Below are 26,320 nucleotides of genomic sequence, written 5' to 3'. Positions count from 1 at the left end.
ATACAATCAGAAAAAAAGTGAAATTGAAAATGCTCATGATTTAAATCATGGGAGATTTTTATCAATAGCGTTTTAGCATCAGAACTCAAATTTTGGGGTTTTTTTAATTAAATTACTAATTTATTTTACAATAAAGTCATATGAAAAAAATCCAGGATCAGAGTGTACCACTAAATTAAGCAATTAGATTCTCACGCTAAAATAAGCAGCAGTTTTTACAATTAATGGCAAGCACAGCTCTGGGCTTAGATATGTAAATGAATTCTCCGACAGATGATACTAAACCTACTTCAAGCTGCTTTGCAGACCCCACCTTCTAATGAGTTAATCTAAAAGTCACCAGCAGCTCAAGGCTTTTAATCAGGTCCGAAACCTATCTCCCTTTTTTCCTATCAAATATATCTACAATTTATAACACATAAGGTTTAAACAAAATAATGCTAGAGTTAACAATCATGTGAACCGGACTAACACATTCTCACAGGAAATAAGGTCTGTCTGTGTCTTGCTTTTATGCTCTGCCTCTCTGCTCTCCCCTCTAATCTATTCATCTGTAAAATAATTCTAGCAGGTAAGATTTCTTTGTTCAAATTGCAACTTTCATTTACAGACCTAACCCTACCTCAAGAATGTCTTCTAGCACATATGCTTCCATTTCAGCCGCTGTCTCCACCATGTTTTATCAAACTGCCATGTTTCTTACTGCACTATGATTAGATCATTGCCAGCAGGAACACTCCTCTGTGTCAGCAAGGGAACAGGAAATGGAATGTTCTATTACAAGCCTAAAGCAGCTTAGCTGCTCACCAGCCAGGCATCTACCAAAAGAGCAGGGGTGACTCACTGCACACTCTTTAAAGACACAGAGGCTCTATTTCAAAGCAAACTTCTGCCAAGTAATTTCCATAGGTAAAATCTTATTTTATCATTACAAATTTTAAAACTACAAAATTCCAATTTTTCCTAAAAGAATACATTATCTGTGTATGTATTTTTTAAAGCTATTTGACATGTTAGTTTTCTGACTGAACAAGAGATTCAAATGGGTTACACAGCAATTTAAGTAAGTAAAGTCTTACAGTGAGATTAATTGCTGTGTTAGAGATGCAGAGGAGGAGGCATGATACATCAAGTTAGAAATTTGGAACACCAAGCAAATGGATTATATAATATACCTAACTACTGTAGCCGGCCTAAGAGTGTAAGAATTATCTTAATGCAGACTGTTAATATGGTAAACTGCTTTCCTATAAACTCAATTGTTTGTAAAACCCCTTCTAAGTACCAAATGAACATCTATTATATATACCACAGTACATTCATTCCCTGGTAATAACTTTAACTTCATCAATTAACTACAATTAGTGTAGTTTTTCCATTAAAACGAACGTCGTAAGACATTTGCATATCAGAACATATTTTACGAGTAGCCAAGATAAGGTTTCTTCCTAACAAGCTCATGAGATGAAGTGAGAAGAAGTATATACTGGGGGCTGGAGAGATGGCTCAGAGGTTAAGAGCACTGACTGTTCTTCCAGGTCGAGTTCAATTCCCAGCAACCACATGGTGGCTCACAGCCATCTAGTGCCCTCTTCTGGCCAGCAAGCATACAGACAGACAGAACACAATAAATAAATAAATCTTTAAAAAAAATAGTTAGAAATATCTTTACTGTGGCAGGCAACGTATGGTTTTGTTTTATGTTTTAAAAAAAAATGTTCTTTAGCCCTCATAATAACCCAGCTATGTGACAGCAACTTAAATAGCACTAATAAGTTTAGTGAGTTTACTATATGTCATTGAAATGATTTTGTGTATCATTAATTAATTACTTAATTTTCAATCTTAAAAAGGATGCTATATGATATCTACTTTAAAGTTGTAGAAATCAGAGTAGTATAAAGCTGCTTGTCCAGTTATTCCCAGCTAATTAATTTTGCTGAGAAACTAAAACTGGTGAATCTAGACAGCTTGCTCTGGATTTTATTGTCAGAATCATCTATTACAGTCTTTCTCCAGGCAATATTATTTACATTTCATGAACAAAGAAATAATGTCTCTGACCGGGCAGAGTTACGTAACAAAGCCAAAGCCACGTTCAATCTCGAACTGTGGGACTCAATGAAGTTAATTGCAACCAAGTAATATCATAAATGCTACTGCCTTTAGCCCACACTTAGTGTCTGCATTTAGGCATGGTAATGTCGACTTGGCAGCATCTCCAAATAATCTCCTCAATGACACCTGACACAAAGTGAACCAGCAAACTCAATTTTATCTCCCACCTTCAAGGTCAACCAGCTTTAAGCTTCAAATATACTTCGCGTCTAGGCTGAGAGAACAAACTTTCCCTCAGAACTTCAAGATAAATAAGCAAAGACGGGTATGACTTCAAGAACTCACAAGTTAGGGCATTCACTCTTTCTTCTCATGAGTCAAGAAAAGGCTTCTCAAATTTATCAGAAAAAAATAGGTCCCCAAAACTCAAACCAAGTACTGACTTTGGGGCTAGCAAGATAGCTCAGTAGGTAAAGGGCTTGGGGCACAAGCCTAACCCTGGAACCCACATAAAGAGGGAAGAAGAGAATCAACTACACAAAACTGTCAGTATAAATAGAATACACATTTTAGCTGTTCTGTAATATTTTGTTATACGTCAAAATAGTGATTTTCCCATTAACTTTCCTTTCTAAGTCATCTTGCTAATACAATGGCTTGATGTTAAAGCAAGCAAAATACTATGAAAAGAGATACATACATATATATATAGATATATGTATGTATCTGTCTTAAGATTTCATCGTTTTTAAAAGTGAATCACCATCAACTCAACTTTATTTTATAGAGAAAAAAAATCCTTTGTCAGCTGTCCAAAACTGATTTAAATGAGAAGAGATCATTTTTTCTGAAGGCAATGATATTAAAGTATAAGTAATTAACATGCTAAGATACACATATAAACTAATACAGAAAAATAATTTACAGGACAAACAATTTATTAAAATATTTACTGAAGGAAGACTCGATGTCCAGTTAAGTTTTACATTAAAAAGGAAAAAACAGCCAGAAGTTTACTAAGCATCAAGGGCCAGAACTATTCTCCTAAACAAGAAAAAGGCATCTAAGACAAAAACTATAAAACCAAGCTAGAACACTATTTTGCATTGACATGTCCCTAAATCTTGTTTGGTGGTGGAAATCAAACCTGGTGAAAATTCAAAAATCACATTTTTCAAACAAAAGAACAATGTAAAGATGCCACCCAAAGGAAAACATACTAAGAAAACACTCACTTTTCAAAATGTATTTATTTATGGGTCTTCCCCTATAGTATAAGGTAGTTTAGAAGAAAAAAAGCAAACAAACGAAAACCAAAAAAAGACCCTCAATTGCACAATAGCCTAGCCAAGCATAAATGAAAGATCTTAAAGACTTTCTAAAATACAGCAAGAACTTTAAAAGCTCACTATAAAACACCACCAAATATCTATGTTTTACCTCAAATCTCTCCTAACCTAGTTATGCCATAAAATGACTGAAGATTCTAAATGTATTTCTAGTTTATCACAGTAATATTCTTTTCTTTACCATTAAGTTTATTTTCTCTGTTTACTAACTACATCCTTTACCTAAAAAGGAAGACATATGCATGGGAAACAATACACACACAGGACTGCGGATGCAGCTCAGTGATAGAGCACTGACCATACATATGGAATATCCTGAGTTTTATCATCAGCACCACAAAAAAATAGATGTAATTAAAAACAGAGAAAAGCAAACCTCTTGTCATCCTGAAAAGGAGCACCAATGAGTGTAACAGCCTACATTTTCCATCCATCCATACCTTAGTAGAAGACACTATTTTACACATATGGAAGCATCAATGCAGTTGTCCTGTTTCCATGGGCTCTGTACTGATGCATTCTAGCCACTGCAAAAAGTGAAAACAAAAATGGGACCTGTACAACTACTTACATAGCATACACATACACATACACTGTATTATGTCTAAGTAATCTAGAGTAAATAAGTAGGCAGGAGGTGGGGACAAAGAGAAAAGTTTGATCCAAAAGGAACTGTCTGAGAAACATCACTTTTGTACAGGGAAAGACAAGAATCATCACTTGCTGAATCACAGCTGTTTTATTTTTTTCTAGTTCTGGGTTAAGAAAAAGATACATATAATGGAGTTCAAATCTTGCAGAACATCAACAGAATCCACATTTCAGTTGTTCTGAAACTTTACGTTCAGGTTAGCATAAAGTCACTTTCATTTTCCTAATGAAGCTGTTTGTAACCTTACAAAATATATACAGGAAGCTTCTCAGGGGTTAAATGCCTACAGAAAGGGCACTGGACTGTGTGTGGAAACTGAATGCTGAGCACCCTCACTGTTTAAATGAACTGCTCTACAACATATACTCCAACTAGCACATGCAAAATCTAATTTTTGACAATTGTTCTAATTTCCAATAAAAAACAGTACTATAATATTTCATCAGTCCACTACTGATAGGCATTTATACTGCACGTAACAGTTTGCAACACTATAATTAACATTCTTCAGTATAAGATCCATACCATATCCAGTTAAATTATCTATTTTCAAAGGATAAATGTAGCCTGGCTGGCTTTAAACCTTGTAACTTTCTTTTTAAAGCTCACCACTAACAGTCTGTCACTCATTATACATTTACTGAGGACTGACCAGGTGGGAGGGTCTATACTACACCCTGGATACAGAATGGTTTAAAAAAAAAAAAAGTCTACTTTACAAATTCAAAGTCTACGTGAACTCTATAAAGATATCTGGCCAAGTTTACCATCTGTCTAAAATCTTCACCATTTTTTTCTCACTATAGTCCCTTTCTATTCTTCTCAAATTCAATTAATAAATAAAAGATAAAATTCAACTCAGAACACAAAAAAAAATCACTAAATTTAAAAAGAAAATATTTCAAATTAGATGTGTGCTGTATACAAAATGTGATTTAAGCATCCTTATCTAAGCCAAGTGAAGAGGCAGTTGGTGCCTGCCAGCACATCTGAAGTAATAGCTATGACTGCTGACACTTATTTGTTACCTCTCCCCACGGTAAGTTGGTCACACTATGAATTATTTTTCTAGTATTTACGCAACAGGATCTATGTATATAAAACTGACAAAGTATTATTTTTAAGTCACACCCACCTTTCATATTTATGAGTACTGTATAAGACTTAAAAAAACAAGAAGCACAACAAAAATTACTTATTTAGCTTTTTAAAATATTTGGTTGTGAGCCTAGCCTTTAACGGCTGAACTATCCCTCCAGGCTTTAGTTTTATTTTTAAATAAACTAAATCTAGTGATAGTATTAATTGTATTATGGTTAGCATCATAATAAGAATCTCCTGCTACAAAGCAAGAACTGACAAAAAGAAATCAGATACACACACACAAATAGATAAGGTGGAGGTGACCTGGGAATAGACACTTATATCACAAGAAGAAATCTTATAGCCAGAAGTGTGATATACTGGGATGTAAAGACTACCCAGATGTTCAAGGAATCCAACTGCTGTCACTTGCTCTCTTTTTCTGATTCCTGGATGGCCTGGGTTCTCTCAATGTTCAATTAGTTTGGTGTCAAGATATGTTTCCATTATGCTAATTCTAGTTTAATCTACTCTAACAAACTTTGAATGGTTGACCTGCAAGTAATTATTTCAATTACCAAGAGTATCCTTTCAATACTCATAATTTAATGTATTAAGAAGTATATTACATTAAATTGTCTCTAGGGCTAGGCTACAAACTACAAAATGGAACACTATCCCCCTTTTCTTCTAGTAGTCAAATTGTGACACTAGACAGAGGATCACTACAGAGTTGTCACATAAAGAAAAAATTGCTTTAGTGTTCTACATCTCCATTAATGTGTAACTTCGCAGTACTACTGAACACCTGGCCTATATTTTTAAGAGAATGATTTTTTTTTTTTTTGGTTTTTTTTCGAGACAGGGTTTTTCTGTAGCTTTGGAGCCTGTCCTGGAACTAGCTCCTGTAGACCAGGCTGGTCTTGAACTCACAAGATCCACCCGCCTTGTGAGAAAGAAAGTTAAAAGAATATGGCAGAACATCTATGTAAGTCCATTCATTTCAAAGAAAATTTCCATCAATATCAATAAAATGGAGTTAAAGCTTCACAGGGGGCTAAGCATATGGAGTAGTAATAGCTGTCCACTTTATTCATAACTCCGTTTTCCATGTAACTCTTCCAAAAGACAAAAAAGCATATATAAAAACTAATTCTTACAAGTTTTTTTTTCTCCTGACTGATGAGAAAAAAACAAAGGAATGTTGATGATAACGAACTCAGATCTCAACACCCACATTGAGTAGGTGACAAATGCCTGTTAACTATAGCTCCAGGGGATCTGATATCCTTCTTCTGGTCTCCATGGGCAACTGCAGATACATATACATGCACACAAACAACTATAAGTCTTAAAACATTAAATAAAAGTAAAACAGAATTTACTCGTTGGCTCTGATAAGATGGCTTGCTGGGCAAGTCTCATGACTGGGGTTCTATCCCTGAAACTCATGTAACAGAGGAGAATCAACTTCTCAAAGTTGTCCTCTGACATTAACACCCATACCGTGACCGGTGTGCACTCATGTATCATACACACATTTACACACACAAATAAAGCATTCCAATCAACTATAGATTCTCAAAGGTTTAGCCCCCCAAATGGAAATTTCTGTAGTTAACTGATAATTCCTGATAGTTGACCACAACCTAAAAGTTGAAGAAAATTGTTTCTAACTGAAAAAGAACAATTCCAACTTCATTCCAGAAATTCATTTATGGATTAAGGTGAAAATGAGTTAGCGAGTAACATGTAAAACCACGTACTAAATCAACTACATATTTTCTTTCTTCATAAAGCCCAGCTTCTTTATGGGCTTTATCTATGGGTCATAATTCTACAGGTCATGTAATTGAATTGACTTAAAAAAAAAAAAAGAAAAGAAAAAAATAGGCCTAATGCTAGAATGCTTTAACATAACCTCTTGGGAGGTTATGTTAAAGTTCAGTAAAGCTTTGTTAAGTTTGAGGCCAGCCAGGGGTACAGAAGCCAATTCCAAGTCAGCCGGTGTTATAGGATAAGCTGTCTCAAAAGAACAAAATTCTAAAGCCGGGCGGTGGTGGCACACACCTTTAATCCCAGCACTCGGGAGGCAGAGGCAGGCGGATCTCTGAGGCCAGCCTGGTCTACAAGAGCTAGTTCCAGGACAGGCTCCAAAGCTACAGGGAAACCCTGTCTTGAAAAACCAAAAAAAAAAAAAAATAGAACAAAGTTCTAAATGCACAACAACAAAGATTTAAAAACAAATACAGATGAATTCATTATATTATAAAGGCAGCTTTCAACCATGTTTCCTGACAACCTCACTGCAGCCCTTGGTTCTGAATACAACACAAAACTACTACCAACAATGATGCCTAAGGACTATTGTATGTTTTGAATTAAAGTGTTTTTACGATACTTACAAAGTTTTCTGAACTCATAAAAACATACCTAAATATGGACAACAAAGACATAATACTTTCCTAACATCATTCTTTAGCATGTATTGAATTAGTGTCTTTTAGGTAATATTGCATTTTAATATTTGATCTTTAAAATTGTTGTATGATTTGCCCACAGATGTCATTTAAAAAATTAAATATTCCGACTCTGAATTAGAGCAGAACGTTCAAAGATTTCTGAGGTGGCCCTAGACATGTTTTTGCCATTCTGTGCTCTTCATTTATGCAAAGCAGTTTTCCCAGCTCTGATGACTATAAAAATCAATACAGCAGTGAATTCTATAAAATGATGTGCTGCAATATCAAATATTCCGCCAAGATTCAATCTCGTTTGTAAAAATATCCAACTTACTACTAATGTTATTATTATTACTTATAATACTATATTATTACTTACATACTAGTAAGGTGGATATGCTTATTTATTATTGAATAATAGCATTCATCTTTAATAAATGATAAAATTATGTATAACAAAGGAATCAGTAAATGTTTTATTTGTATACCTATTTTATACACACACATGATGTGAAAACTCTTCAAGGGAAAACAGGTCTTGAGCTGAAAAGTTAAAAACCCCGATTTAGAGAAACTTTGCTAAAAAGTTCACTAGACCAAATATGAAAAAACTGAGACTAAGAAACTTGTCCCAGTCAGGATATACTAAAGAAGGCTTCTAAAATAACATTTCACATAATATCCTTTCCAGGAGAAATAATGCTAGGAAAAGAAATGCAAAAACAGGTTATTTCAAAATTAAATGAAACTTCAAGTTAAGCATGGCATTTGTAAACTACTAACATGTCTGGGTTTTAAAGATAATAGAATATGACTGCTTTTCTTACTGTCCTTTGATTAAAGTCGTCATAAAAATTTCTGTGGGGGGCTCAGTAGGTAAGTGCTCTGGCTTCTTCCAGAGGATCTTGGCTCAATTCCCTATACCCACATGGTCTTCTGTAAGTCCAGTTCTAAAGGATCTGATGTTCTTTCCTGGCCTATACAGGTACCAGGCACAAAAGTGGTATATAGCCATATATATATATATATATATATATATATATATATATATATACATACACACAAACAAAACAGTCATATACATATAAAATAAAAATATTTTTAAAAAACTTCTGTTATGATATTGAGGTCAGGGAGACCTTCATTTCATTAAGACAAACCTTAACATTGCTAGTTTTCTTAAGTAAGACTGTTCTTCTGGGCTCCGTGGAATAAAAACTAGGGTTCTCATGTGTAAGACAAAAGCACTGCAACACCAAGTCTGCATTTAGATCTTGGTATAAAACCTTAGAGCCAGTCTAAGGTTAACTTCTAGACAGCAAGGCACACTCACAACTTACGGTATATTACTATAGAGACAGAAAGCTATGCAGAGTGGTAAGGAGGTCCTGAACTGTAAAGCAGTTATGTGGAGGCAGACTAAAGTAAAAGAGGCCACAAATAAGAGAGGACTATGTGTTAAAGGGTCTGAGGTTAAGAAAACAGCACGAGCAAGGCCAGCAAGATGGCTTACTTAATACCAACCCTAACAACTTGAGTCAGCTAGGCATACAAAATACATACATACATAAATGCAATTTTAAATAAAAGTATCAGGTTCATATCTTTGTTTTGATATTTGGCTATTTTATCCAAAACCCTAGCCTTTCTTGCTAAGCCTATAGCAAAGAACTTTTAAGACTATAGTTTGTTAATTTATTAACCACAGAAAATTAAAGTATGATGAATTATTATAAAGTTCTAAAAGAAGTTAAAAATATACTCCACTTAAATTCTAAAGATCTAGTAAATCAAGAATATAATCCTGTCTAAACCAAATAACCAATGTTTTGTTGACTCCTTATTATAGAGCCCATTTAAGTTCTTAGCCTGTGGTATTCCACTTAAAATAATGCACATACATTTTATCGAGAACACAATAAATTCAGTAAAATGACACTAAACAAAATTGGAAAGAGGAATAAGAGTTGCTCCTAACTTAAAAAAATAATAATAAATTAAGTCAAAGGCTGGCAATCAATGTGGCTCAGTGGCTAAAATACTAAGCCTGATGACCTGAGTTCAATCCCCAGAACCCACAAATTGAAAGGAGGGCAGCGGCGCCTCCAAACTGTCCCTAACCTCCACCTATATGCCATGACAAACACACAAATAAATGTAATAAAAAAGTTTTTAAATATCAAATATCTTAATAATAATTACATTTTCACAAAGTTCTCTAAGAATCTAACAATAGTTCACAAACATTTCATATACAATCTGACACATAGCCCCTACAAAAATAAAGTTTAATAATGCTCCTTTTGTTTAAGGCTCTGAAAGCCTCAGTTTACATGCCATACTTATCAGGCAGCATGGACTTTTTTCCCAATCCACATCTGATAACTTATAATGCCAAGTTAGCCACAGGGTATGTATTTTTATATGACATTTAGCAATAGTGAAGAGACAGTATCTAATTTACTGATCACCTCCACAATCTAGAAATTCAACCTCAAGATCAATCACATGAATATTCTTAAGATGGAGGTTAGGGAACTAACAGGATGAAATAGAACAGAACAAAATTAACAAGACACTCAAAGACTTTTGAAGGTAAGGAGTAGCTCTTACACCTAAAGTAGACTTAAAAAAAAATCATTCTTATAGATCTGAAAGAAGACTTAAATGGGAAACGAAATAATTTGCTAGACTATACAACTTATTCAAAAATCCATTTTTGGGGGCAATTAGTAGAAAGGCCATAAAAGGATAGGAAGGAGGTGGTAGAGCAAAGGAGTTAAGGGGAAGCAGACTTTAAAAAATAGTCTGGTTCCACCTTTTACTTGAACTTTAAGAAAGTGACTTGCACGTCTTGACTTTTTTCAACTATAAAATGGAGTGATAAGACCTACCATTATGGAATATACATAAAGCAATTGAAACTGTGTCAAGCACTTACTAAGCACTAACTAAAATATAATTTGGGTTACTTTTAATTACTAAATATGCAGAGACATGATACTTGTGGATGAAACAGTTGATGAATTTTCCCCGAATTCATATAGATGGCTAGATTAATATATATGACTAGAACAGGGCTTGTATTCTGGTTTTCAGTCTAGCAGATCAACATCTAACAAAGAGATAGCACCGCTTCAAAATTCTGGGTTGACATGAATAATAAAACAACAATTAAAAACAATAGACCCAACAGGCCAACAGATGCTCAGCAGAGGAAAAGGGGCTATCCATGCAAGTCTGATGCGCTAAGTTTGATACTGGGAACCCACATAAAGATAGAAAAAACAGATCCCACCAAAAAGTCCTGGCCTCTTTACACTTACACACACACACACACACACACACACACTGTTTTAATAAAAGACCCATGTGCCTGGTGTAGCATTTTCACCACTAACATTAGATTGTACCATAACACTATAACACATATACAATCACAGAAATGATCCAAAGGGCAAAACATAAAAGGACAAAATTTCCAAACTGGAAAACAAGGGAATACTCCGCAAAGGAGTTCACACACACACACACACACACACACACGGGAATACTTCACATCTAATAAAAGGAGTTCTCATATACATATATACATACACACACACAGTTTTTCACATGGAGACTCTATGATAGTAATTAAAAAGAAAGTTTCAGAAATTTTTTTTAAAACATTCTCATTTATGCAAACCAAACTTTGACTCCATAAATATGCATTTATACATCTGTATGAAAATATACAGAAAAAAGCAAAAAATTAAACTTAAAAACACACTTGAGATATAAGATTTGATCATTATCTTGGGGGCTGGAGAGATGGCTCAGTGGTTAAGAGCATTGCCTGCTCTTCCAAAGGTCCTGAGTTCAATTCCCAGCAACCACATGGTGGCTCACAACCATCTATGATGAAGTCTGGTGCCCTCTTCTGGCCTGCAGGCATATACACAGACAGAATATTGTATACATAATAAATAAATAAAATATTTAAAAAAAAAGATTTGATCATTATCTTGCTCTACTGTTAAAACTTTTAGTCAACATTTACTATGTAATTTAGCAAAAATTTAACATAATGTCCCTTTAAAGTTACAACATAAAACTGAATAGTGCCAGCAATTTCATGGTAGTTATTGGTAGAAACTTCTGACAGATTTTCTGTGAAGGATATTGTCTTATTCCCTCAAGTGAACAAAACATATCATAGTTCAGTGCTAAGAGTGCTTGCACATGCACACTGGCTTTAGACTCGATATCTAAGTTGAGTAGAAAAAAATCTGAAATACTTTAAAATAAAGACTACAAAACAAACTAGAAGAGACCAGTATGAGAGCTGAACATACTAAAATATCCAACCTGTCCATTGTGAACTAGCGTATGGAATAGAGAAGGTTGAGTACAGCAGGGTCTCCACCTGCGGGTGTGAGCATATTCATGATGAGAGCAAAATTACAGTTATGAAATAGCAATGAAATAATATTATGGTTGGGTTACAACAACATGATAAACTATATTAAAAGACTGCAGCATTTGGAAGGTTGAGAACTACTGATCTAAATGACCATGTTAAAAAAAACACACTACAAGTGGCTGCCACTCTTCTTAATAAAAGCTCGCTCTATCTATCTATTTATCTATCTATCTATCTATCTATCTATCTATCGAGAAGGAGGAAAGAAGTCAGGCCTGCACAGGAAGAAGAAAAATTGCAACAAAAGATCACTCCATGAGCCAGACATGGTAGTACTTGCCTGTAATCAATCCTGGAAGTTGAGGCAGAATTGTGACAATGAAGCCAGTCTGGGCTAATATCACACTGTCCCAACAAACAAACCAAAACAACAACAACGAACACATGAGTATTTAACCCAGTGGAAGAGTACTGAACATGCACTAGGTCCTGAGTTCAATTCCCTTTAGAGTGAACCAACAAACCTAGCAAACAAACACCTGAATTACATGAAAAAAACATAAAATTAGTTTGTCAACTATAAGCTGTTCACAGATGTTACCTACTTATCAAAAAACAACATGTGAAACTGATTAGTCTAAGTAACTAACTTTCCTGTGTATAGGCATGTTCATGTGTACATGTGCACATTGGCCTGTGTGTGCATTAATATGCAGGACAGAGGTAAACTTGACCCGTATCTCTCAATTGCTTCTCCTTATTTTTTGACGCAAGCTCTCTTATGTTCCTTGGAGCTCAGCTACCTTGGGACCCTCCCTCCAGTCTACACATCCTCGGCATTGGGATTATAGGCACATCACACTCAGTTTTTTACGATCCCTAAATATTTTGTTTGTGGGGTCTTTGGCATATACAAATGGGGCATATATAAGGATGAAAACACTGAGGAAATACAACTTGATGCTTTATTCTACTGTGCAAACATGAAAGATAACACTTCAAACAATGGAAAGGGTTAGCATGTGTAATACCTAACTCAATTCATTAACTATTTGGAAATATAAAATTGAGTCTCCCTCCATGAGCCTACATAAATGTGAAATTAAATGTAAAAAAGACAAAACATCCAAGAGATAAAACCAACACAAATGCCCACAGCTGATAAACAAAATGTGATACATAAATACAACAGGATATTATTCTATCTTAAGAAGGAAACCTTGTCACATTCTAGAAAACACACACACACAAAAAAAAAAAACCTGACATTTTTTTAACTGAAATTAGATAGTCACTATAAGATTGCACTTATTTGAGCTACATAAGCAGAAAACACCTAAGACACAAAAGGTTAGCAGAGACGATGCAGAGTTCGTCAATGGATGGACAGTACACTTTTAACTTTGAAAGACAGCAAAGTTCTGGAGATTTGTTGCAGAACAATGTAAAATTTCCTGACACTACTGAACTGAACTGACACTGTAAAACCAGTAAGATTTTATTGCTTAAAATTTAAGAAAAAGTTAGTTATTATAAGAGGTATGAATTAGATTCAATAATTACTAGGCAACGTAATCAGACTCATTTTGAGCACTCTGAATGTCAATTCCCAGAACCTACATGGTGGCTCACCACCATCCATAATCCCAATTCCAGAGAATTCAAGGCCTCTTCTGGCCTCCGTGGGTACAAAGAAACTGTCATACATATAAAAAATGTTTTTTTAAAGAAAACATAAATATAAAAGGAATCTGTAATATGTAAATTTTTATAAAAGATATAAGGAAGAAAGTAGTTTTTCCTAGCAGTCATAAATCTAAAGTGAAATGGACAATGAACAAAACATTAAGTTAGAATGTTTCTGAAATCAAATCCAAAAATGTGTTCATAGTAAATACCAAGTATTCAACACCCTTACCTGAAGGCAAAACACCCATGCACACAAAACTGTATTTAAAAAACAAAACAAATCCACACAATGTTACAAAACTGCTTAACTTTAGTAAAGAAAGATGAAGAGTCTGAAAAATAGAAGCACGGTGTTTATGGGTTAGACTATTCAGTGTTTCACATCATGGCATAATGCATATCCTATCAAAACAGACATAAAAATGTGTGGCAATTTGCAAAAGATAATTCTAAAGTCTACCAGGCAGGTTAGAATCCAAATTCCAGACAAACAGGATCAGTGACCGACAGCTAACTCCTAAGACATTAAAGCAGCCTAATGTCACATGAAAACAGACACTTAAGACTTTTTACTTACATTCAGTAATTTCTAGAGGATGAGGAAAAGGCTCAAGTGGGGAAAACACTTGCTCTGCAAGCAGGAGGAACAGAGTTGGGTCCCCATCACCCATGTTAAAGTTGAGCGGGCATGGCAGCCCATCTGGTAATCCCAACATATGGGAAGCAGAAACAGGCAGCTGATTGATCCCTGGAAGAAGCTAGCTAGCTATACTAGCTAAATTAATAAGTCCTGGGTCAAAGTAAGAAGAGATCCTACTTTAGTGCAGTGGGGAGAGCAATCAAGAAATATATCCTGAACCTACACAAACGTATGTCCACGTCACTGGCACAGACATACAGACACACACAAAATCAAGCTTCGACTAATGATTAATGCTGATGTGGACACGGGAATAAAAGGCTATTTGATATTTGTGCACAGTAAACAAGTAAACACATCCCTTTTAAAAGTGTTGACAAACAGGTTTCAAAATCCACTCACATATTTACTGCTAAAGCTTAGTGGAAGGACCAATACAGGACATCTGTTTCTCGTCCTCATCAATTTAGAGGCCGAAATGAAAAGTTAGAAAAGGAGATACAGAAGGGCAAGTCTCCCTCAAAAATCTCTAGAGCTGAAGAATCTACTTTGAATCCTGAGGGTAGAATCAAGAAAAATCAAGAAGGACTGGAGAGATGCTCAGGGTTACGAGCACTGTTGCTCATCCAGAGGATCTGGGTTCCGTTATCAGCACCCACATGGCAGCTCATGAATCCCTGCAGCTCCAGTTCCAGGGGATCCGATGCCCTCTTCTGACTTTCACAAGTCACAAGCATGCAAGCAGTGCATAGTCACACATACAGGCAAAAATCCATGTGCATAAAATAATAAAATAAAATTTTTTAAATAAAAAGAAAAGTCAAAAAAAAAAAAGAAAGAAAGAAAGAAAAGTCAAGAGCCAAGAGAAGAACATCCTAAGTCAAAGACCCCAATACAGTACATTCTAGCTCAGAATGACAAAGGATGAGCTAAAAATATTATGGCAAGAACAGTATTCAAGTAATGGCCTACATTTCAGAAAGAGAACCCACTTGTTACATGAGAACTGAATGGGATATAGGGGGAGAAAAGATAGAAAAGAGAAAAAGAAGGAAGCAAGCTGGCCAGGTAGAACAAATTAGGAGGGTACTGTGAAATCTCGTAACAGCCTAATGGGATGGCAGAAACAAACGCACAACAATTTTCTCACCCTGTCATTTTAGCAATGGAAACCATTCCATCAGAGTCGGGTGAGAATAAACCCCCCTACGTCACCTCCTACATGGCAAACATTGCAGGTCCTGAATAAAGCATCTTTTCAAAGATAAAACCAAGACCCAAGCTAGGCCAACAAAATTATTTCAGGAAACCAGTAGACATTTTCTCTTGTATTGCTAGCTAAAAAGATAACATGATCCCAGAATTTTCTACAATATTAATTATCCCCCAAGTTCACACAGCCCTTCTTGTAATAAAAAGCCAGTTCTCCCAAAAGTTTTATCTGGACACATGGCCACATAGCAAGAACTAAATACTCAATTATGAAATCAAGTTCTGACCAATAGGATATAAACGAGAAGAAATATTTACAATTCCTTGGTCCATCCTTAAAGGAGGCTATCCATGGCCATCGTCTGATTCCCTATTTCTCACAGGGTATTAATTCACCAAAGCTAGTACAAAAACCATAGACTGGGTGGCTCAAACAGCATTCACTTTTTCTCACAGTTACGAAGGTTAGAAATCTAAAAACAGCGACCAGCAGAACTGCGTTCTCATTAGACCCCTTGCCTTGCTTACAGATGATCACCTTCTTTCATCTTCACTTGGCTTTTTTTTTCCTGTGTGCATATCTGGTATCTGTAGTTAAACTTCCTTTCACAGAGAAACCAGTCAGACTAGAGTAGGACCTACCCATAGGACCTGATTTAACCTTAATTACGCTTTTAAAGACTTTATCATTAAACACAGACATAGCCTGAGATATACAGTTCAATCCTGGTCATCTGGGACATAGTCATTTGGGTTGGTAAGCTACATTACAACAGACTTTTTTAGATCAAGTCAACACTGCAAGGTAGAGCTATCAAAATATTCTGGGCTGACGGGAATCTTCTCTATCTGTACTGTTTGATATAGTAGCCAATGGCCATACATGACCACTTAAAGTTAGTTTAAAAATTAAACAGGACTATAAATTCAGACTTTCATGCCACAGTAGCCAGAGTCTACAGGACTAGGCAGCACAACTTAAGGGGTGATGCAGAAGTCAGACAGCTACAACTCAGACCTGTGCATGCTTACAAGGACTATGCCTGAGCAGCAGAGAAAAGGAGAACACAAAAACACAAAACAAAAAAACCCACTTCTACCCTGTGGGAAGCACATGTCTGAGTCTTTTCACACAAATCTCTCATCTGATTCCTCAATACAGAAATCAGAAGGCATTATCCTAAACTTCTAAAATCTCTCCAAACTTGGAAACATATGTCAAGATGCTAAGCAAAGGCCTATAATATTCAGAAAGAGCACAATACATATCTATGAAATACACAGCTCTGAAAAAAAAAGGTGAAAACCCCAACATATTGGCAGGTGCTGGCTAAACATCAACAACAAAACCCTAAATTTAGCCACAAACAGTGGGCAAGCAAACACAGCCTTATGAAAGCAATGCTAAAGAAGTATGAAGGAAAGAGTCCCAGACTACAAGAGTCCCAATGGTCTGCTACTTCTGAGGCTAGAAAAGGCTGCCAAACAGTAGGAAAGGCTTTCCTACCTATGATGCCTCAAGATTTGGAAGATAGAAATTCCTAATCAATTAACTGGAAATGAGGGTAATTTTTCTTAGTGAGCATGACCAACTCAAATGAGCTCTTAAAAGAAATCTTGTTCTTGCTATCAAAGACGGAACTCTGAACAAAAGCTGTTCTCCCTTCACGGGATATTCCTTTCCTGAGCGCTTAGAGAGAACAGCCCCAGCTCTTGGCCATGAGTTTCCACTTGACAGCAAACTTCGCCTCCTAACTGCCTCTCAGATCAGCTTGCTTAGCCAGTTCTAACCATCTTGTAAGACAATTTATTCCCTTTAAGAAATCTCTGAATGCTATCTAGCTAACTAGCTAGCTATCGACCATATACAAATCTACCTGTTCTGCTTCTCTATTAATACCCAACTGATAATCACTCAGGACAATTCTTTCCAATTTCCTCAAGTAGCCCAGAGCATAAGGGAGCAGGTCAGACAGCACAGAAGCTAGCAAGGAATCAGCACAGTTCAAAAAAATGAGCATTACAGGAGATCTTTTGCTATAATATGTACGTCATATAGCTCTCATTTAAAAATAGAAATCTCTCACATTTCTGACACAAATTTTATCCCCAAACTATATCAGTTATAAAAAGTTGTGATCAGGGCCCAGGAGCCCAGCTCAGCTTGGCTGCCAAGACTGACAATGTGACTTTCATCCCCAGGACCCATGTAGTACAAAGAAAGTTGTCCTTTGACCCCCACAAGTACACTACCCTATATATCATAAACTTGAACTACACGACACACAGGGCTACATAGCAATGATGTCCCTAGGGTTGTCATACTCTCCAATGCCTACTACATTTCAGACATGGCCAATAAAAAGCCACCCAAAAAACAAAGTCAAATGATGGAGGAGGGTCATCTGTCTATGTGTTACTCTCATTGGTTAATAAAGAAACTGCCTTGGCTTTTTGATAGGGTAGGATTTAGATAGGTGGAGTAGACAGAACAGAATGCTGGAATAAAGAAAGCACAGTTGGTCAGATGCCATGGAGCCAGCCGCCAGGTCAGACATGCTGAATCTTTCCCGGTAAGCCACCAACTCATGGTGCTACACAGATTATTAGAAATGGGTTAATCAACATGTGAGAGTTAGCCAGTAAGAGGCTAGAGCTAATGGGTCAGGCAGTGTTTAAAAGAATACAATTTGTGTGTTGTTATATCCGGGGCTAAGATACCCATGTGGGAACCGGGCGGGACAAAAAGCAGGCCATGAGGAGCACTTGCCTCCTCACTACAGTCGAGGACATAAACAACAGTCAAAAAACATTCCTCCCAAGGGGAAAAATGAGGCAAACTAAAAAATTTGCAGTTGCCAGCTTACAGCTCTCACAACTGCTGCCCCAGAAGGAATTCATTATTAATCTAGCCAATGACTACTGTTTGCTTCCTTTCTCTTCCTCTCTAAAGGAACTTTGATCACAGTTACCCCATTCCTATTCTCACTGGACAATTGGTTAGGCAACAGAGACTTCTCTTTTTGCCTGCAGAGTACTGAACTAGTAACGTCTATTTGGAGCTGTATAGAGTAGCTGAGTGGGATTTTGACTTGGTTTACTTAAAGGAAAGACTAGGTGTGGGAAGAAGGGTGTGTACAAATAGTGGATGGCCAGAAGTCTGAGCTCAATTGTCAAGAACAGAAGTTTAGCCTGGAGATGTAAACTTTATAGTGACTGGCATATAGATAATACAAAAATCACCTAAAGCTCAGACTCAAAACAATAAAAAAAATAGTAAATAATCAAAGGATGTGCACTGATGTGAATGGGAGAAGCAAGAAGATCAACTAAAGACAGCTAGTTATCACAGGAACAGGACAAAAAGAAACAAAGAAAGGCTAGCGCTCTTTTAAGAAGTAGGACTGATCAACTGCTATGTAAAGAGTAGGAAAGAAATTAACACAATTAATTAAACCCTACATCCAAAAGGAGTATCCAGTTCCCTCTAAAAAGCAAAATACATAGTATCAAAAGAAAAATTCTAAGAATTGTTTACGTATGGGGTCAAGGAAGGTCTCTTGTGTGGAGTGTCTTATGAGTGATAAAATAATAATACAATTTACTAAGCAAAATACTTTCTCATATTGTGAAAATATAAAGAAATTATGTGAAACAATATAAAGAATACCCACAAATATAAATAGCACACACAAATTATTAAGAAAAAAAGAAGTACAATATGTAAGAGATGAAAAAAATTCTCAAAAGCAATCCAAACAAAAACAAAACTTTAGTCAATGTTGACAATTACAAAAATAAATTTTTATATTTTTTAATAAATTATTAAAGCATATAAAGAAAATCACATCTGGTGTATTCTCATACAGTTCTGATAACAATAAGGCTTGGGGCAATTAAACTAAGAATTATAATCCAACTAAAATATCTTGTATGGGTCCAATATAAAAAGCTACAAATAAATTATTTTAAGATACGAAGTTCCAAACATTTTCCAAAGTAGACAAAAAGGATTTATGTAATATTCATACTTAAAATTTGGCTACCTGAAAATCTAACATGTAAGACTAAAATTTACACAATACACACTACCTTACAGTACAAGACATAAAGAACAAAGCCAGGCTTTTGCCTTCAGACCTGACAGTCCTACACTCTAAACTACCCCACCACTTCTCTGACATCGCTTCCTTCTCAGAGACAGTTTGTGAAAGTCAGATCCAAAAAAGATGGACAGAGCTATGATGGGCTATGGAAGAAAATAAAGAAAAACTGGGGTTAAAGAAAAAACAACTAAAATAAATAAAATAAACTTTGTAATTTCAGGCTACTTACTCTATCCAGACTCTAAGTCAACAACCCCTATTTTAAAGAAAATCTACTGCTTTTAGAATAAATGAGTGATAAACAAATGAACCTATTTTAAATCAGACAAATCCAGGTTAAATCCTGCTCTGACACTTAATAGAAATATATCCCTCAAAAAGTCACTTAAATCTATTTTAAACTAGTATCTCTGCCTGCAAAATGAAAGTCCCAACATTCAAAAAACATTGGGGGAAGCTAATATCATCATAAAAGGTCAAAGAACTACTTGAGGGAGTCAGTTTTCTCCTTCCACCATGTGAGCTTCTGGGATCAAACTCAAGTCAGGCTTGAGAGCAAACATCTTTACCCTCTGAGCCATCTCACTGGCCCTACCACAACATTTTCATACTTCTGAAACTAGCATTACTTAAACAAAATATATAATTAACCATATATTATATATAAAATTTAATGTCACTTACATTTTACCTGTTTACTCCTTGATATATTTTTAATTTACACGTCTTAAAACAGTTTTGTTTACCACAGCTTATTCAATGCTCAATATTGAGCATACAGTAAGAACGCATTTTCTGAATAATGAAATAAATATGGTGATACCTACTTCATAGTCATGGTGAATGCAAAAATGAGAAAACATGAAAACTTTATTAACTCCTTTTACTTTATTAACAATGCTATAAAGTAGGGTCTATTATCACCATTTACATAATAGGAAAATGAGCTAGAGAGGTTAAATAACTGGACCAAGACCACAGAACCAGTACGTGACAGATCAAAGAACTGACTACACACAGTCCATGCTCATACTCATTAGCTAAGTCTTCACACACAGTGGGCACTCGAGAACTAATTTTTACTATGCTGTTAGAATATAAATGTAAGCAGGAGGTTTAAAGCATCCATCAGACATTCAACAGCCAATGACAATTAGTTTAAGTTGTTCTCTATGTAACACCCAGGCAAGTTTCATAAGTCAAAAGAGTAATTAAGAAGTCTTTCACAGCCTCAAACCCTTAGGGAAAAGGGGGAGGGGCTTTTCTTCAATGAGGTGGGGTGGGTTTGGTTTTTTTTTTAAAGAAAACATAATAAACTTAGTTTCTGTACAAAAAAAAAAGAAATTGAGAGATGTTGCTGGGCATAATGGCATAAGCCTTTAATTCCAGCACTTGAGAGACAGAGGAAGGTGGATCTTGGTGAGTTCAAGGCCAGCTTGGTTCACAGGGTGAGTTCTAAGGTAGCCAGAGTTATTTAGTGGGACCATTGTCTTTTAAAAAGAAAGAGGAGGGGGAGGAGGGGGGAGAAAAAGAGAGAAAATGAAAGATGTTAAAATCCAAACATCAGCTATTCACAGGCTGTGGTTACAAGAAAGGAAGGAACTCATGGTTTCTTAAATGAACTCTGGATTCTCCCTAGAACTGGTACTAATTAACTGAACATTTCCGTATGTTGTTCCTTTTTTCTGTTCTTAATCAAGTCCTCTTTAAACAGAAGGTAAGACAATAATATTTCAAAGATTATTTTACAAATAATAAATAATGCTGCATCAGTTGAAACAGAACTAGGAAACAGTACAGGCAAGTTTCTTTTAGCTAATCTGAAACTTCATGCATTTACAAGAGAGGACCCTAACATTTTCAAATAAAAAAAAAATAGTTTCAAGAGTCTAACTTGAATATTTTTCCCTTCTTCCTCCTCAACTCTACCTTTTCCCCCAGCTGAAAGTCTATTAGCCTTGCAAATCCTTTCAATACTGTCAGTACTTATTCACTTGGCCCCACTGTCATTAAGTCATGTCTTAATGTAAAAAACAAACCTTTCCTACACATATAGGTGAAATTCTGATCAACTTCTACTATCTTCTATTTTATACCACCTCTTCAACAAAAACACTGCTCTTCCACTTAAAAGTCCTGTCTTTAATATTTCCTCCTTTTCAATTCTGCTTTAGAAAAAGCTCTCTTTCACTCGTATCCCAAAGTATGTTCAATAGAATGCAATGTTATTTCTGAAATGAAGCATAGTCTTGCAATTTCATCTTTTTCTTGTAATATTTAATTTAGTCCTCTAATTTCCAAAGAAGCACAATGTGGTTTTTATGTTAAGAAATGTATTTTGTTCTTTACTAGTCAGGAGGCCATTGAAAGCTTAGAAAAGACATTTTTCAACTTAGAACTAAGGCCTTGTGTCAAACAGAAGGGAAGAAAAAGAGAAAGTTCTCAATCTTGTACGTTCTTTCCAGGTCCAGCTGAGGCTATGCCATCCTGTTCTAAAACACTTTGGTGGGACCTACTCAACCAGGTACTTAAAGCTGTTATTTAAATCCATTTTCCTTTTCTTCCATTTTTTTCCTTTCAACTGGCGTACAACATCCAGCTAACACTTCTTCAAAACCACCAATGTATTGTTGTCATGTTAAATCATCGCTCACATTCATCATGTTTTCAAGTTAAACATGCAAAAGTATAAGTTTTCATAGTCCCTTCTATTCTGATTTTCTTTTTTACTGATGAATTAGTTCAAGAACCATGTTGTCTGCATTTTTAAACTGTGTAGGCTAAAACAATGAATTTGGAGAAAAGAAAAAGAAAAACATATATTTCCAAAGTCCTGCAAATTAAACTTCTGATGACATGCCGGGACAATGAAAGTGGAAAGCAAGCATTGCACAAGTCACCCATCTGACTTATGGTGTACAGCGCCCTAAGGCTTGCCTCCTCATGCTGATCAAAGAACGAGGAAAGTGCAGAGAGAAAAACTGCTCCTTTCTGTCTTGCCTAGTCACCATGTGCTGTATACATTTCTTAATGGCTCAACTTTTCTTACACATACTTCACTTAACAAATGACAAACCTATTGCTTATGCAGATGGCATTGCAAAACACATTAAGAACACTATCTTAGTTGGTCAAAGTTAATATAAATAATACTTATTTTCTGATGAAAAAAAACCCAACCTACATTTAAAACTCAAGGAGTGATTAGGTCATGTTGCAGTAGACAAAATACTGCGTGTAGGTATGTAGAATTTGCAGCAGAAAATTCCCGTAAAGTATTACATTAAGCATATGACCTTGTTCCAAACCAGTTAAGTTAGAAAACTTAAAATCTTCATACTGGTATTTTGCTCACAGCTGCTAAACCTGAAATTCAGCACCAGATTTTGAAACAGATCAGAAGGGAAACACAAGGAAATAAATCACTTTCAAAGTACTGTTCTACGTCTGTAAAAATGTTGATTCCTACTTTTGCAACTACCAGACACAACCAGTTTCCTTTTTGACTTGCTCTCCTTGTTTTTTTTTAATATTTATTTATTTATTATGTATACAATATTCTGTCTGTGTGTATGTCTGCAGGCCAGGAGAGGGCACCAGACCTCATTACAGATGGTTGTGAGCCACCATGTGGTTGCTGGGAATTGAACTCAGGACCTTTGGAAGAGCAGGCAATACTCTTAACCTCTGAGCCATCTCTCCAGCCCCGCTCTCCTTGTTTTTTAAATAAAAAGGCTGAACTGAAGTATGAGAAAATGCTTCCCAAGTAGGAGGTTTATAAAACTGGTTACTTCTAAGCATCAAAACGGAAAAGGGTTCCATCACATCTGTCTCCTCATTCTTTCAATAGTAAAGTTTTGTTTCTTCTTGTGTTGTTGCTTGTCTCCAGTACTTCTAATGAAGCCTGGGCAACATACTGTGGGAAAACATCCAATTAAACAAACAAACACAATAGGCCAAACAGAAATGACACAGGGGAGAAGCCTGGACATAGGTACTCCTACTCTTAAAAGTCTAAGCTAAGGAAAAAATATGTTTGGCCTTATTGCTAACAGGTGAATCCCATTCCCTTTCTAAGATGTTTTTCTATTTAAATAGAACCTGGATGGGGAAAGGAGGAAAAATAGCCTCAAGACAGGCTCTTGCCAGGCTCTATGTCTGGGGAAGGAAACAAGCAGCAGGCTGAAGTTCTTTCTGGTTAATTACATTAGTCTTCTCTTAGTACTTAATTTTAATCAACTTTTACAGCTGCTTTCCTCTGCTGCCTTAAGTTCCTCCTTCCTCCACATTAAGATGTTCAAAGCTTCCATTTAAGAGCACTGACAAGAGGGTTACTTTCGGAGTTAATAACTGGGAAGTCTTAGTTGGCTATCAGTATGGTTCACTAAGCTTTTGGGTTAAAAGGCCTTCTTTGAGGAACAAGATCCCACAACGCCGCCTGTCTGTAGGCCCAGGAACAACTACAAACAGTTATGAAACCAGATCACTAGGACAAATCCCAGGGCCTTCCTATCCCAACCACTACAACCAAGCCTAGGTGCAAAGCAGTCGCTTCTTCCTCGTGTATTTGAAAAGAAAAAAAAAAAGTGGGAACTTGTTTGATTATTTCCTACTAAGGGAGAACCTGATGATGTATTACGTATGCACGCAGTGCATCGACAGAATTTTTTTATGTACTAAGCCATTTGTAAATGCATACGGATATAAGATCGGTTCAACCAAAACCTTTCATAAATCGAGTATGATTACTTCAGCAGCCGCAACAGTTAAAAAAAAAAAAAGCCCTGCAGCAAAACAGTATGGAAAAGTACAGCTTCTCACGTGTCTCTCCCAGACACAAATACTTAGGGCCGAGTCCATTACAACCTTACCAGCACCCCTCCAGAACTACTCCTCCACCTTACGCTGACAGAAAACTACCAACCTCGCAGGCCTCCCCCAAGAGACTCTCCTACCTATTATCTTACCCCTCCCGCTTTGGCTCCGCCCCCGCCCCGGGAATGAGGTGGCCTTACTGGCCCCGGAGAGACCACCCTCCTGCTCCAACGTGCAACCCGGGAATCGAACCAATCCCTCCTCCCACCCTCGACCGTGAGAAGCATCCTAGGATCACAAGCTCTTCCCCAACTCGTTGCACTCTGTGGTCCTCCCACCCCCACGTGTCAGCTACCCTCCCCCACATTCCCACACCTCACGACTCAGGCCGAGCAAAGAAAGGGGGCAGTCGACAGCCCGGTCCCCAAGACAGATCTTCCACCCGGAGGACTCGGTCCCACCGCCAGTCCCCTCCCACCCTCGGCCCTCCAGGGCCCCTTCCTCCCTCCTCGAGGTGAAACCAGGCCCTTGCCTCAGAAACCTCCTCTTCCTCGTCGTCGTCGTCCTCCTCTTCCTCGCTGTTGTTGCTGCTGGTGCCGCCGCCGCCTCCTCCGCCGCCGCCGCCGCTGTTGTCGCTGTCGCTGCTGCTCTCGCTGCTGCTGGGGGGTCGGCAAGTCCGGGTCCGCTTGGCCTTGTGGTGCTGCTGCTGCGGTGGCTTCTTCTTCAGGAGCAGGTCGCAGACGCGCACCATCCCACGAGGAGACGAGGCCGAGCGAGCCCCGCCGCCGCCACCGCCGCCGACCTCCGCCGCCGCCGCTGCTGCTGCTGCTGCTGCCGCCGCCGCCGCGGGGGGGGCCGCCACTGCCGCCGCCGCCGGGGGGCTCCCTTCTCCCTCAGCCGCCGCCGGAACCGTCGCCTTCTCCATCCCCGCGGGAAGAGGGGGGGGCGCGGACGGGGGAGGGGCGTGGGGGCTCCGCTCTACCGCGACTTCGGCCGCGCCGGGGCCGACACAGCGTTCCGGGCCGCCGCCGCCACCGCCTCGGTCACCTCTACTGCCGCCGCCGCCGCCGCTCCGCCAGCTCTCACCTCGTCTCGCGATACTAAGGGCGGGGAGCTTGGCGATGGGAGGGAGGGAAGGAGGGAGGGAAGTAGCGAGCGGGAGGGCGAGGGGGGGGGCGATGCGAGGCGGAGCGCGAACGCCGTGCCCGGGAAAGCCGAGCGGGCGTCTTGGAGGAGCCGCCGCCGGGGAAGGGCGCCTGGTGTGGCTTCCGCCGGGGAGACGGGGCCTGGAGCGGGGACGGCAGGCAGGGGGCCACAGGCGGACGAGCGAGCGCCGGGATGGCTCGTCTTCTCGCTACTTCCCCCACACACAGCCTTGCAGCCCTCCCTCCTTCCTTCCTGGCTTTTGATTAGAACGCAGCCGCAGGCGGAAGCGCGAGTGACGCCATCAGCCCGCGTCCCGGCGGTCCGCGCGCGCCCGCCCGCCGCCTGCCCGTCCGTCCAAAGTGCGGGTAGGACGGGCGTGCAGCCGGGGACCCCCTCCCCGCCCCCCCCAAGACGAGCGTGCGGGGTTCAGGGAAGCCGAGGTAGCGGCATGGAGAGCAGTGGGCACGGGTGTAGTGAAAGGCGAGCGCGGAAGCTCGGCGCAGCTGTGCTAGTGCGAGGCCCGGCTTCCTGATCCGGGAGGTGGGGCCTCGCCCCGGACCTTCTGGACAGACTTTCCTGCCTGGCCATTTTCTCCACCGCCAGATCCAGAGGGCTTTGGATCAGCAGAGATAACTTCGTGTGAGGAGAGAGACTCCTGTTGGGCCCTAAACAAATTCAGCTTCCCCTCAGCCATACCTTGCAG

At 38.2% G+C, this 26,320-nt stretch overlaps 1 protein-coding gene across 4 annotated transcripts in view; it reads right to left on the bottom strand.

Annotated features, from left to right (window-relative positions):
• Ankrd17 (ankyrin repeat domain 17) overlaps positions 1-25,881 on the bottom strand; it is a 150,986-nt gene extending 125,105 nt beyond the window's left edge. For 2 of the 4 annotated variants that reach the window (XM_041671452.1, XM_041671453.1), the window contains exon 1: positions 25,004-25,881. In XM_041671452.1, the coding sequence (XP_041527386.1) occupies positions 25,004-25,396 (393 nt within the window). In that variant the 5' untranslated portion in view covers positions 25,397-25,881. The remainder of the gene's footprint in view (positions 1-25,003) is intronic. The other 2 variants (XM_041671454.1, XM_041671455.1) reach the window with 1 other exon arrangement.
• Between the last annotated feature and the right edge of the window lie 439 nt (positions 25,882-26,320).

The sequence above is a fragment of the Microtus oregoni genome, unplaced genomic scaffold (genome assembly GCF_018167655.1).
Source record: "Microtus oregoni isolate MIOR12 unplaced genomic scaffold, Mior012 000021F_ref0000039, whole genome shotgun sequence".
Lineage (NCBI taxonomy): Eukaryota > Metazoa > Chordata > Mammalia > Rodentia > Cricetidae > Microtus > Microtus oregoni.
Note: the sequence above shows the minus strand (reverse complement) of the source record. Positions and strands in the feature narration are given on the sequence as shown.